The 11,597-nt window shown below is 42.8% G+C and overlaps 2 protein-coding genes across 2 annotated transcripts in view; both read left to right on the forward strand.

Moving 5' to 3' along the window:
- The window catches only part of LOC103515490 (uncharacterized protein YMR317W-like), a 50,719-nt gene extending 46,515 nt beyond the window's left edge, over positions 1–4,204 (forward strand). The window contains exons 3-4 of the mRNA XM_008480428.1: positions 1,956–2,317; positions 3,869–4,204. Coding sequence (XP_008478650.1) covers positions 1,956–2,317; positions 3,869–4,204 — 698 coding nt within the window. The remainder of the gene's footprint in view (positions 1–1,955; positions 2,318–3,868) is intronic.
- A 2,483-nt stretch (positions 4,205–6,687) lies between these two features.
- LOC103515491 (SET and MYND domain-containing protein 4-like) lies at positions 6,688–9,585 on the forward strand. The gene has a single exon (XM_008480429.3). The coding sequence runs from the start codon at positions 7,335–7,337 to the stop codon at positions 9,525–9,527; it is 2,193 nt and encodes a 730-aa protein (XP_008478651.1). The 5' UTR covers positions 6,688–7,334; the 3' UTR covers positions 9,528–9,585.
- Positions 9,586–11,597: the final 2,012 nt, after the last annotated feature.

The following is an 11,597-nucleotide window of genomic DNA, read 5'->3' on the forward strand; positions in this document are numbered from 1 at the left end:
TTTTCGGGCCGAGCCCAATTAAACATGGCCTAGAGATCGATGTACCTCGGTGTGTATCGGCAGGATACAAAAAGTATCTTTGTCTTTACCCTGCCAGTCACCATTCGGCGAGGAAGCTAAAAGCCGCTACAAGCAAGCAACAACATACAACAATCAACAACAACAAAGCAACGAAGCCGGCCCGGGCGGATTTTTGCGCTGACCTAGGATAAAGTTCCGTTGTTCCGATAAATGTTCGTTCTGCGGAACGGCTGGCTTCCGGCCGACCTAATCTTCCTCCTCCAGTTTCCCTCTGTCAAACCTTTAAAAAAAAAAAAAAAAAAAAAAATAAAAAAAAAAAAAAAACTGTAAAAAGAAGGCTACGAGTTAGAGTGTGAGGGCTAGAGTGCCGCATTAACATACCTTAGGTACCTACTTATGGTTATTGGTAAAGCGCACCTATTGAAGCAATAAAGAAATGAATGCCAGGCCTAGTTAGCTTAGTTGGTAGGTGCGTTCTGCCTTGTAAGCGCTTAGGCCGCGGGTTCGATTCCCGGCCCGGGGCGGATTTTATCCTGATGGGATAATGGTTCGTTCTCGCCGGAACGGCTGGCTTTCTCCTATCCTGTCTTCCTTCTCTCTTCGATTTCGGGACGATAAGACCATAGCAGTTACAGTTCTCTCTGTCAAACCTCTTAAAAAAAGAAATGAATAGAGAAAGTCAGCCGAACAATTGGGCCTGAGTAAGGACGCGTATGCAATATGCGCCAGCCTAGTTAGCTTAGTTGGTAGTGCGTCTGCCTTGTAAGCGCTAGGCCGCGGGTTCGATTCCCGCCCGGGGCGGATTTTATCCTGATGGGATAATGTTCGTTCTCGCCGGAACGGCTGGCTTTCTCCTATCCTGTCTTCCTTCTCTCTTCGATTTCGGGACGATAAGACCATAGCAGTTACAGTTCTCTCTGTCAAACCTCTTAAAAAAAAGAAATGAATAGAGAAAGTCAGCCGAACAATTGGCCTGAGTAAGGACGCGTATGCAATATGCCACATTGCATTCAGTCACATGGTCTGAGTTCTTGTTCTAGTTGCTAGTCTACATATCTATTTGAGGGCATTGCAATACCTCCATGGGGCATTGTGACCTGCTGATAATGAATTCAGTTGTATCAGCTGTTTCTAACACCGGTTTCACTAAAGCAGTGGCGAATCCTTCTTAGAGGCAGGGGAAGCTTAGGTTTCGTTCCACACTGCCTGTACATTATCATTCCTATTAACTTACCTTTTTTTTTTCTTTTTTTTTTAAGAGGTTTGACAGAGGGAACTGTAACTGCTATGGTCTTATCGTCCCGAAATCGAAGAGAGAAGGAAGACAGGATAGGAAAAAGCCAGCCGTTCCGAGAACGAACATTATCCCATCAGCTTAGTTGGTAGGATAAGGAACTAAGCTAACTAGGCTGGCCTTAAAATGTTTAAATTTCTATAGTACACTTATTGTTTCCTTTTTTAAGGCATGAATCTAGTTACAACTCTTTTAATTCTTAATTGTTTATCATAAAGTCCCAAAATCGAAGAGATGAGATGCCAGCCTAGTTAGCTTAGTGGGTAGTGCGTCTGCCTTGTAAGCGCTGGGCCGCGGGTTCGATTCCCGCCCGGGGCGGATTTTATCCTGATGGGATAATGTTCGTTCTCGGAACGGCTGGCTTTCTCCTATCCTGTCTTCCTTCTCTCTCCGATTTCGGGACGATAAGACCCTAGAGTTACAGTTCCCTCTGTCAAACCTCTTAAAAAAAAAAAAAAAAAAAAACCTATCCTGTCTTCCTTCTCTCTTCGAACCTCTTTTAAAAAAAAGAGAGATGAGATAAGTGATAAGACAGCCGTTCCGAGAACGAACCTTTACCATTTTAGGATAAATTCCCCCTTGGACTGAAATCGTACCTGCCGCGCCACAACCTACTGAGAGGTTACTTCGAGGTTTTCAGAGCGTCTGGACACGTCCAATGAGGCTATATTTCATTCCAATGAGGCTCAATCCCATTCCAATGAGGCTTCATCCCATTCCAATGAGGCTCCATCCCATTCCAATGAGGCTGCATCCCATTCCAATGAGGCTGCATCCCATTCCAATGAGGCTCCATCCCATTCCAATGAGGCTCCATCCCATTCCAATGAGGCTCCATCCCATTCCAATGAGGCTGCATCCCATTCCAATGAGGCTTCGTCCCATTCCTATGAGGCTCCGTCCCATTCCAATGAGGCTCCATCCCATTCCAATGAGGCTGCATCCCATTCCAATGAGGCTCCATCCCATTCCAATGAGGCTCCATCCCCCTATACAGATAAAGTTCGTTCTCGGAACGGCTGGCTTTCTCCTATCGTGTCCTCCTTCTCTCTTCTATTTTGAAACCATTTGATAGGCGATTTTGTCTTCAAAGCGACCACTTTATAGCTGGGGTAATAATGAAAGTAAAAGTTTGGCATGAAGTCATAACCTCTCTATAGAGTATAGTATAGACTGCGGTGCCAATTGTGTAAGTCAGTGGTTCTCAAACTGTGATCCGCGGAGCACTGGTGCTCCGCGAAGAGCTTCCAGGTACTCCGCATAGTTTCATTTTTCTTACCGCATTTAAAATAAATTCCAACATTTTTTAAAATTTTATTATAACATCAAGTGTGTTGTCTATTATTTTTTCTCTATTTTTAGAAATTTCTAAAGGGTTGGGGGGGGGGGGGGGGCCCCGGAGAGTTTAAAGACGTTGCTTGGGGGGGGGGGGGGTGCTCCGTAGAGTTTACAGCAGTTGCTTGGTGCTCCGCGGCCAAAAAGTTTGAGAACCACTGGTGTAAGTCCATCTTTAAACTCAAAACACACGGAAATTTTTTACTTTCAAATTTACCGGAGGATTTATGTGCCGACATAAATCTGATGTATTTTAGACAGGTAGGTACTTATCCAACCAAGCTAATGTCCATCAAAATAACTTTCTGGGAATTTCTGGCAAAGCTGACATTAATTAGTAATTTTGTTTCAAAATTCCGAGATGTCCAGTTTTGGCACCGAAAATCCCATTCGTCCCCTTTTGGAACCGTAAGGTACTTGTCCTGTTTATCCTCTGTCCTATTTTGCCTAGTTTTGGACCCGAAAATGCTATTCAAAAATGGGCTCTTTTACTTTTCGGAACCAAAGTTGGCCAAAACGCGAATTTTTAATTCTATGTTTGGTACCGTAGCTGATACTTGCGCCCCTTTATACGCCTGACGATACATTTTTTACAACTGACGATACACTTTTTTTACGCCTGACAATCTTTTCAATCGATTCGCCTTGAAAAGACGAATCCAGATATACCAAAAACTCAATTTCCGAAAATTGAGCCTTTGTCCACTTTTGGAATTGGGCTACTCATTTGTATATTCTGTAGATGTACCTACATCTGTACCTATTATTTAAGTATGTAGATGATGTAGGTACATATGTAGGTAATGTAGGTACTTAGTCATCGTATGGTGATGTTGTTACCTCACACACATGTCCTTAATAATGTTACCTATAGGTACGTGAATATTATATTTTACCTGTTACGTTATATTTTTTACATATTACTATTACATTATATTTTACCTATTACCTACTTTTTACCTATTATTAAAAAGAGAGTTTTGTGTTCTTTGACGTGTTCGCAGCTAGTGACGGAAACACAAAAATACATTGGAGAGGCATACTACGGCACATCAGACCACATCATATGCGTCTAATGTAGCAGTTGTTTCACTGCTACGAAATAAAATCGGTGGTGAAATCTTTTTTATCACTTATCTTAAAAAAAAAAAAAAAAAAAAAAAAAAAAAAAAAAGAACATTGAAACATTCCAATGAGGCTTCATCCCATTCCAATGAGGCTTCATCCCATTCCAATGAGGCTCCATCCCATTCCAATGAGGCTTCATCCCATTCCAATGAGGCTTCATCCCATTCCAATGAGGCTCCATCCCATTCCAATGAGGCTTCATCCCATTCCAATGAGGCTTCATCCCATTCCAATGAGGCTTCATCCCATTCCAATGAGGCTTCATCCCATTCCAATGAGGCTCCATCCCATTTCAATGAGGCTCCATCCCATTCCAATGAGGCTCCATCCCATTCTAATGAGGCTCCATCCCATTCCAATGAGGCTTCATCCCATTCCAATGAGGCTCCATCCCATTGGGTGACAACAGACGAGACGACGAGATAAAAATAGCTTTTTCTACTATCGTCTACTGGTTGCCACGTTACACAGATAACTTGGTTATATGTTGTTATATATAAGACCTTGGTTAGACTGCGGGGGAAAAGGGACTTTTCAGTCCTATCCCAGCAGTATAAACAAGGTATATTCTATTCTATAACTTGATAAGTTACCTGTGTAATACAACACCTGACGCTGCACTGCAAGTTGGGTTAGCTTCTCACCCACACCACTGCCTAGTGACTCACTTTGGCAACTGAAGTCAGAGGTAGGGTTAACGCCACGCTATGTATAGTGTAATAGTGGATATCAGCGCTTCTCAAAGTTGTCGCCAACGCGGCACACTTCTCAAGAATCCAATCTTTCTGCGGCACCCCCTCCATCCCAGCACATAAATGTTGTGTAAGCGTGACTACATATACACTTTTAATAGCGCCGCAGGCCTTCTTTTTCTCATCCTTCGCAGGGTTTTGTAATCTTTCTTTTATTTTTTTTATTTACCTTAACTTACATATGTAGGTATAGGAAGGAAAGTAATGTAATCGGGTCAAATTTTCGATGGTGAGTTTTTAGTGCCAAAACACGTTTTGAGGTCCCTAGAGCCTAAATACAAAGCGGTTTTTGGTGTAATTCAATAATATCTCGGGAACGGTATGAGCTAGAGACTTGAAATTTGGTATGTAGGTAGTCCACAAATGTGACAAGGATGCAACACAAAACTTGGTTATGATAGGTGCTGCGGTTGGCGGTATTTTGACCGCTTTTTGGCGGTTTTCAGCTATACTGACTAAACGATTAGAGACATTGTAAAAGTTACAATAGAAGAACACCCAAATAAGCATCATTCAATAGGATAAGGAAAGTCGTGTGATGTTCACACCAGATTTAAAAAAAAATCTAAATCGCGGCACATGAGGCTACCTCGCGACATCGCAGCACACAGTTTGGGAACCCCTGTCGTAGTGGTATTTCCGTCCACACCATTCGGTATTGGGACCGTCTAGCGTCTGTACAACTCACATGGTAAAAACGGGACGCCAGTTTACGTACGCACTTCGGCGCGCCGCGCGGCGGTGGATATTTTCGATCGTTTTTCGTGTTCTAATTATTTTTTGATTTCGTTCGAAAATAGACTTAATAGACTCAGTTTTGTGTGTTTGAGTTGTGAGTTCAATAACAATATAACAAACAAATCGTACCGAAAACAACAAACAATTAAAAAATTTACGGGACACGGTTGGTCCAGTGGTAACGCGCTTGCTTGCCATGCAGAAGGTCCCGGGTTCGAATCCCACCATCGACAAAAATTTGTACTCGTTTTTCGATTGCAAATATTTCAACGGGTTACTTTCTGGTGTTCCCGTGTTGACCCAGCACCTAAATGGGAAGTATTGTGCCCCTTCTCGCCCATCTGACGAAAGGCAAACTACGGGATGGGCATGCCACGCCACAGGCCACATCAAGCGTCGTTTTTCGATTGCAAATATTTCAACGGGTTACTTTCTGGTGTTCTCGTGTTGAGCCAGCACCTAAATGGGAAGTATTGTGTCTCTTCTCGCCCATCTGATGAGAGGCATACTACGGGATGGGCATGCTACGACACAGACCACAAGCGTCCAATGTAGCAGTTGTTTCATCGCTACGAAATAAAAACGGCAATCTTTTAAAAACTTCAACTTCAATTGATGAATTCTGACGTGACTTTGTGAAGATTCATCTTTAACTAAAGAAGAATACAAGTGTGCAGAGTTAAATTTACTTGTGTTTTTCTTTAAGTGAACATTTGTTTGAAAATTAAACGAACATCTAAATCTGACACAAATTAGGTTAGATTAGATGATTAGGTAAATTTGACAAAGGGGTTGGGCAAAAAGAAATTTACGATACAATAAAGATCTTACCAGTTATATCTACAGTGATGTTAAAATATATCTATAAAAAATTTCACACAGTAAACAATTAATTGAAAAAAAAACGAAATTTCAAACCTAACCCAAAATGACAATCTTTTGTGTCGGCCGTTCAAGCTCAGGCTAAAAGTGAAGAGAGAGAGAGAGAGAAAGAGAGAGAGAGAGAGAGAGAGAGAGAGAGAGAGAGAGAGAGAGAGAGAGAGAGAGAAAAGACAGGATAAAAGAAAGCCAGCCGTTCCGAAAACAAATCCTATCTTGTCAGGATAAAATCCGCCCCGGGTGGGAACCGAACACGTGACCAAATGCTTACAAAGTAGACGCGTCCTTCTTCCGAATCGACATAAAACCCAGTACCAACAAACGCTACCGACAAGCTCCCCAACGTTGTCTTTCGATAAATCTTTGAAGGTGTAATACCCGCCACCCGCGCTCAGACCATCTGACAGATCTTGGTCTGAAGCTTTTCCCGCCACACACGTTCTGACGGTCTCCAGTCTGTCAGACCGTCTGAGTCCAATCTAAAGTTTTTTTTTATCGACTTTCAGAAATCTCTAAAATCATGTAACTGAACGAAGTCAGTGGGGCAAATTAAAAAAAAGTGTCTTATCTTATATGGGCAAAGCCCAATGGTCATAGGACAAGCCAGTGTGTAAATTTTAGTACCCAAGGGGTCTATATCGTATATGGACATTGGATATCAGTACAAGTGGACAATACACAATGAAGTGAATTTCAGACGCGTATCTTGAGATTTTTCAAAGGGGAAGCTAGAAATAGAAACCCATATTCAGTGCCGATCTGCTGGTATATGTTTGGGAATTGGGAAGTTTTCCGCAAAAGTTGAGGTTGAAGTGTTCAATAACTTGGACTTATTGGATCCCAATTTGTCAGTTTGATAGGACTTGAAACTCTCTACTTCTTGAGAACTTTTATTCAGCCTTTTTTGCAAGCAGCTCTAGAGGTCACTCACTATAAATTCTAAATGAACTAAGTGCCAAAAGGATAGACTGCTGAACCATAAGTGCCATATTTATTTCCGGATTAAAACAGAATTTTCCAAGTCCATTAGTCATAAATTCGACAAAAAGGTCTTCAGTTGAGAAGAAACATCCCAAAATGGTTAGACTAAATAAAATATTATCAAAACAGAAGTTCTAATAATCCATTCTTCGCTGGTTCGATACAAATGATTTTCAGTTGAATCGAAGCATTCTTGACTTCCAAAAATGAACCTCCTCGGGTCTAGAGAGTTCCTGAATCAGCTCATCACAAGTTCAGATCTGCCAACCCTCTTCCAAACCACCAAATCAAACCAGGAAAGACTGAATATCGTCTTCGAACATTTAAAAAAAGAAGGGGCTTTTCTGGAGTATGTCAAAGGCCTCAATGAAAGGGACGTCAAAAATTACGAGCTATCTTTCGACGCTAAATCGGCAGGGATTAAAGATTTCGCCGCTAAAAGTTGTCATTCGGCGCTGCTGAGCACCAACGAAAGTCTCTCATTAGCGCCGAAATCGGCGGATTTCCTGCCCCATCTTTACGGAAATCGGTCAGCCATCCTGTTCGATCTCAAATGTTACCAAGACTGCATTGTCAATATCGAAATCGCTTTGGCGTCCGCACCGCCGAATCTCATTCCGAAACTTCTGTTCCGGAAAGCGAAATGCTTGATCTGTTTGAATAAACATGAAGAGGCGAAGTCTGTGTACGAACACTGTTATGAAGAGATGGAGAGGCATCTTTCAGCGATCCGGAGTGACCGAAGCGACCCAGAAGTGAAGCAGTATGAAAAAATGAGGGACAGGCTGACAAAGAGCTGGACAGATCTATCCGAAGACAAGTGCCTTGAAGGAACACCCACGGAAGGAGCACGCAACGAGAAATCTGCCTATAAAAACCATCAAGGAACACTCAAGGAAGGAGCAGGCAAGAAGGAATCTGACTGTGAAGATCGCAGATTAGATTTGACTTTGCCGGGCAAGAACGCTGACTTCCCGGTAGCTTCCGCCCAAATTGCCCTGTCAGCCAACTCCCAGTTTGGCCGAAGCGTGTTCGCCACTCAAGACATCCCTCCGGGGCAGCTCATAGTCGTCGAGCCTGCCCGCGTGTCAGCGCCTTGCCCCGCGAGACAAATTCGCCTGACGCATTGTCACTTCTGCTTGAAGCGGACCCTCAACTGTTCAGTACCCTGTGACCGATGTGACGCGCTCTTCTGCAATGAATCCTGTCGGAGACGGAGTTACGAGTCTAGTCACCAAGCGGAGTGCCGGGTGCTGCAGGCCGTCCGTCAAATGCCGCTCTTCGGTATGGTGGAGACTCTCGCCCTCCGGTTCTGCCTGCAGGAGACGAAACAAGGCCGTGATATTGACGCGCTTTGGGCGAAGCTTCCAACCCTGCCCGCAGCTGAAACTCCAGATGAAAACGCCGGCAGTTTGGCACCCGTAGTTATTCTAAACGAGACCGAGAAAGGCAATACTTTGGAGGTGGATTCCGGTAAAAACGGCGGCCATTCAGCGCCCCCAGTTCTTCCTAACAAAGCCGGGAAAGACGGTTCTTTCGCGGTGACCTCCGATTTGGCGTTCCTTCTCGAAACAAACGAGCCAAGTCGCTCCTCCGCCGACATGGTCGCTCGAGTGTTCAAGGCCACCGTCCTCTGTCAGCTCCTGCGCCTTAATGTTCTCTTCCCGGGCGATGAAACAGTCCCCTTTGGGCCTCAGGCTCGCCGGTTCGGAGCTCTCCTCGTGCACTACTTCCAAGCTGTCGCGTGCAACGCCCACGACATCAATATGTTCTTCACCTCACGCGAATGCCCAATGGGGGAGCAAGTCCAGATAGGTAGCGGCCTGTACCCGTTTTGTTCCATGTTTAACCATTCGTGCGACCCCAACGTGGTACGCCACTCAACGGACGGCACCATCGTTTTGGTGACAACTTTAAAGGCTGTTCGAAAAGGTGAGCAGCTGTTCGATAACTACGGATGTCACTTCGCGACGCACACAAAGGCGGAGCGTCAGGCGTACCTTTGGGAGCAGTATAGGTTTCACTGTGCCTGCCAGGCTTGCGTGGAGGATTTCCCGCTTTACAGCCCCGAAGAAGTTGAGGAGCCTTTTACCTTTGGAGAGAAGCCTTTCACCTTCGGAGTAGCCACCTTTGGAGGGGCCTCTCCGGACGGCCTGAAAGAGGAGCTTCGTCGTTCTGCGGAGCGTTTCAAGACGGTCCTTTCAGAGATGGTTGCAAATGGCCACAATCTCAGTGACGTTCGAGGGAAGTACGAGGTTTGTGTCCGTCATTTGAAGTTGATCAATGAGTGGGTGGCTCGGCCCCACAGGGAGTTCGAAAAGTGTCAGGAGACCTATAAGAGGATCCTGTGCTATTTGACCAACTGTGCGGCTCTGCAAGACGGGGAAGAGATTCCTTAGGAAAATTTTAGACTGATTTTTAATTTAATTAACAGAAAAGATAGTCATGTCAAAAAAAAAAAAAAAAAAAAAGTTGTAAAAAATGTTGGTTGATAAGTTGGGATAACCACTGAGGATTAACCAAATAGGTGCTTCAAATTCGGACTCTACAGTGTCGAAATAGGTAGCTAGAGGAAAACTGGCTGGTCTAATCAGCTAGACCTGACAGTTACAGCTGATCAGGCCCACCTGTCAGTTCTACCTGTCAGTGTGTGTGCTCATCAGGTATCAGGTAGACCTGACAGGCGGACCTTACCTTTTCAGCCGTACCTGTCAGGTCTATCTGATAGTGTGAGTGCGTATCATAATCATACACAGAGTAGTTATTATTAATTAGCAATTGATTTTATTATTGTAAAATAAATGTATTTTAACTTGTAAAAAATATTTCACTAAAAAAGAACTTCATTTTTTTTTTCTTTTTTTTTTGAGATTAATTTTACAAATATTGTTTTCTTCTAAATGCAGTCCCTTTGGTTATGAATTCAATATTAAATATTCAACCATAGTACAGAAGTGTAAAAGAAAATTACCTCAAAATTCAAAGGCGAACCGAAAAGTCAAAAGTTTTTAGGGGGAACGCATCTATTCTAGAACACCCTGTATTAGCACATTCTATGTATATCGAATAAAAATGAAAATATGAGGTTGTTATCGATACGGTTTTCTTTTTCTTCTTCTTCTTCTTCTTCTTCTTCTTCTTCTTCTTCTTCTTCTTCTTCTTCTTCTTCTTCTTCTTCTTAGTTATACAATATACAGACTATTTGTATAGGTTGCTACCTGAATGGAATATTGAATCTCTAATTAAGTCGACCTCATCAGTCAACAGTAGGGGGATAAGCCCACATTGCTATAGTCGTTTCGCTGAGAGATGATGGAAAAATGGAAAGTACATTGAAATAAATCAAAAAGAAGAAAGAAGAAGAAAAAAGAAAAAAAAAGAAGAAGAAGAAGAGGAGGAGGAGGAGGAGGAGGAGGAGGAGGAAGAAGAAGAAGAAGAAGAAGAAGAACTAATTAACGAGTGAGTTGAAAGTTTATTTTGATTGTTTAAAAGAGGTTTGATAAAGGGAATGGTAAGAGGGAAGGTCTTATCGTCCCGAAATCGAAGAGAGAAAGAGGACAGGATAGGAGAAAGCCAGCCGTTCCGAGAACGAACATTATCCCATCAGGATAAAATCCGCCCCGGGCGGGAATCAAACCCGCGACCTAGCACTTACAAGGCAGACGCTCTAAATTCCAAGATATGTAACCAGGCTGGCTGATATAAACAAAAAACTGTCAAGTCTGCATGAAATCACTGTAAACAAAACAAACAATGGATTAGCAGAGCGGTGCCTAATATGGGACCCCGTGCTGATTTCGGGGCCCTGTAAAGCGAAAACAGTGGCAGTGCAATTTGGGGCCGCGGGCTGATTTTGGGTGAAACTGAAATGGACCCACAAACAATGGACAACAAGAGAGATAGAAGAACGCCAGCCGTTCCGAGAACGAACAATATCTGTAAGGGTCAAAATTAGCACAAAACTTAGGATAAAGTTCGCCCTAGGAGGAAATCGAACCCGTGACCCTGTTTAGGATAAAGTACGCCGTGGGCGGGGATCGAACTCGCGATCTACAGCTTACAAGGAAGGTGCTGCTAGGGGATAAGGAAAACTGTTATTATTATGCTAGATCAAAAATTGATCATATCTCAGGATCGGTTCAGATTTTCGCAAAATCCTTTCTTATTGCACACCTAGACCATAAAAGGAATATTCCTTCATATGTGAAATAATTATCTAATCAGGGGGCGCTCTTTGAAGAAATATTTTGATTAAATAAAAGAAAAAGTAATAATTATTAAAATACAGGGTGTGTCAAAAGGATAACGTCCACATTTTTTTTTTTTTTTTTTTTTTTTTTTTTTTTTAAACATCTTTTGGTTTTTAAAAACTCCCCTTTTTTTTTTTTTTTTTTTTTTTTTTTTTTTTTTAACGAATCCTATGGCTTATTAAATCACTAGTATTTCGAGTTTTGGGCAATGGTCACCCA

Source organism: Diaphorina citri, unplaced genomic scaffold, assembly GCF_000475195.1.
Source record: "Diaphorina citri unplaced genomic scaffold, Diaci psyllid genome assembly version 1.1 scaffold1352, whole genome shotgun sequence".
In the NCBI taxonomy this organism is placed as follows: domain Eukaryota; kingdom Metazoa; phylum Arthropoda; class Insecta; order Hemiptera; family Psyllidae; genus Diaphorina; species Diaphorina citri.

Bases quoted from the DNA above. Each gene is read 5' to 3' on its own strand.
- LOC103515491 (XM_008480429.3), top strand. From the start codon at position 7,335: ATGAACCTCCTCGGGTCTAGAGAGTTCCTGAATCAGCTCATCACAAGT.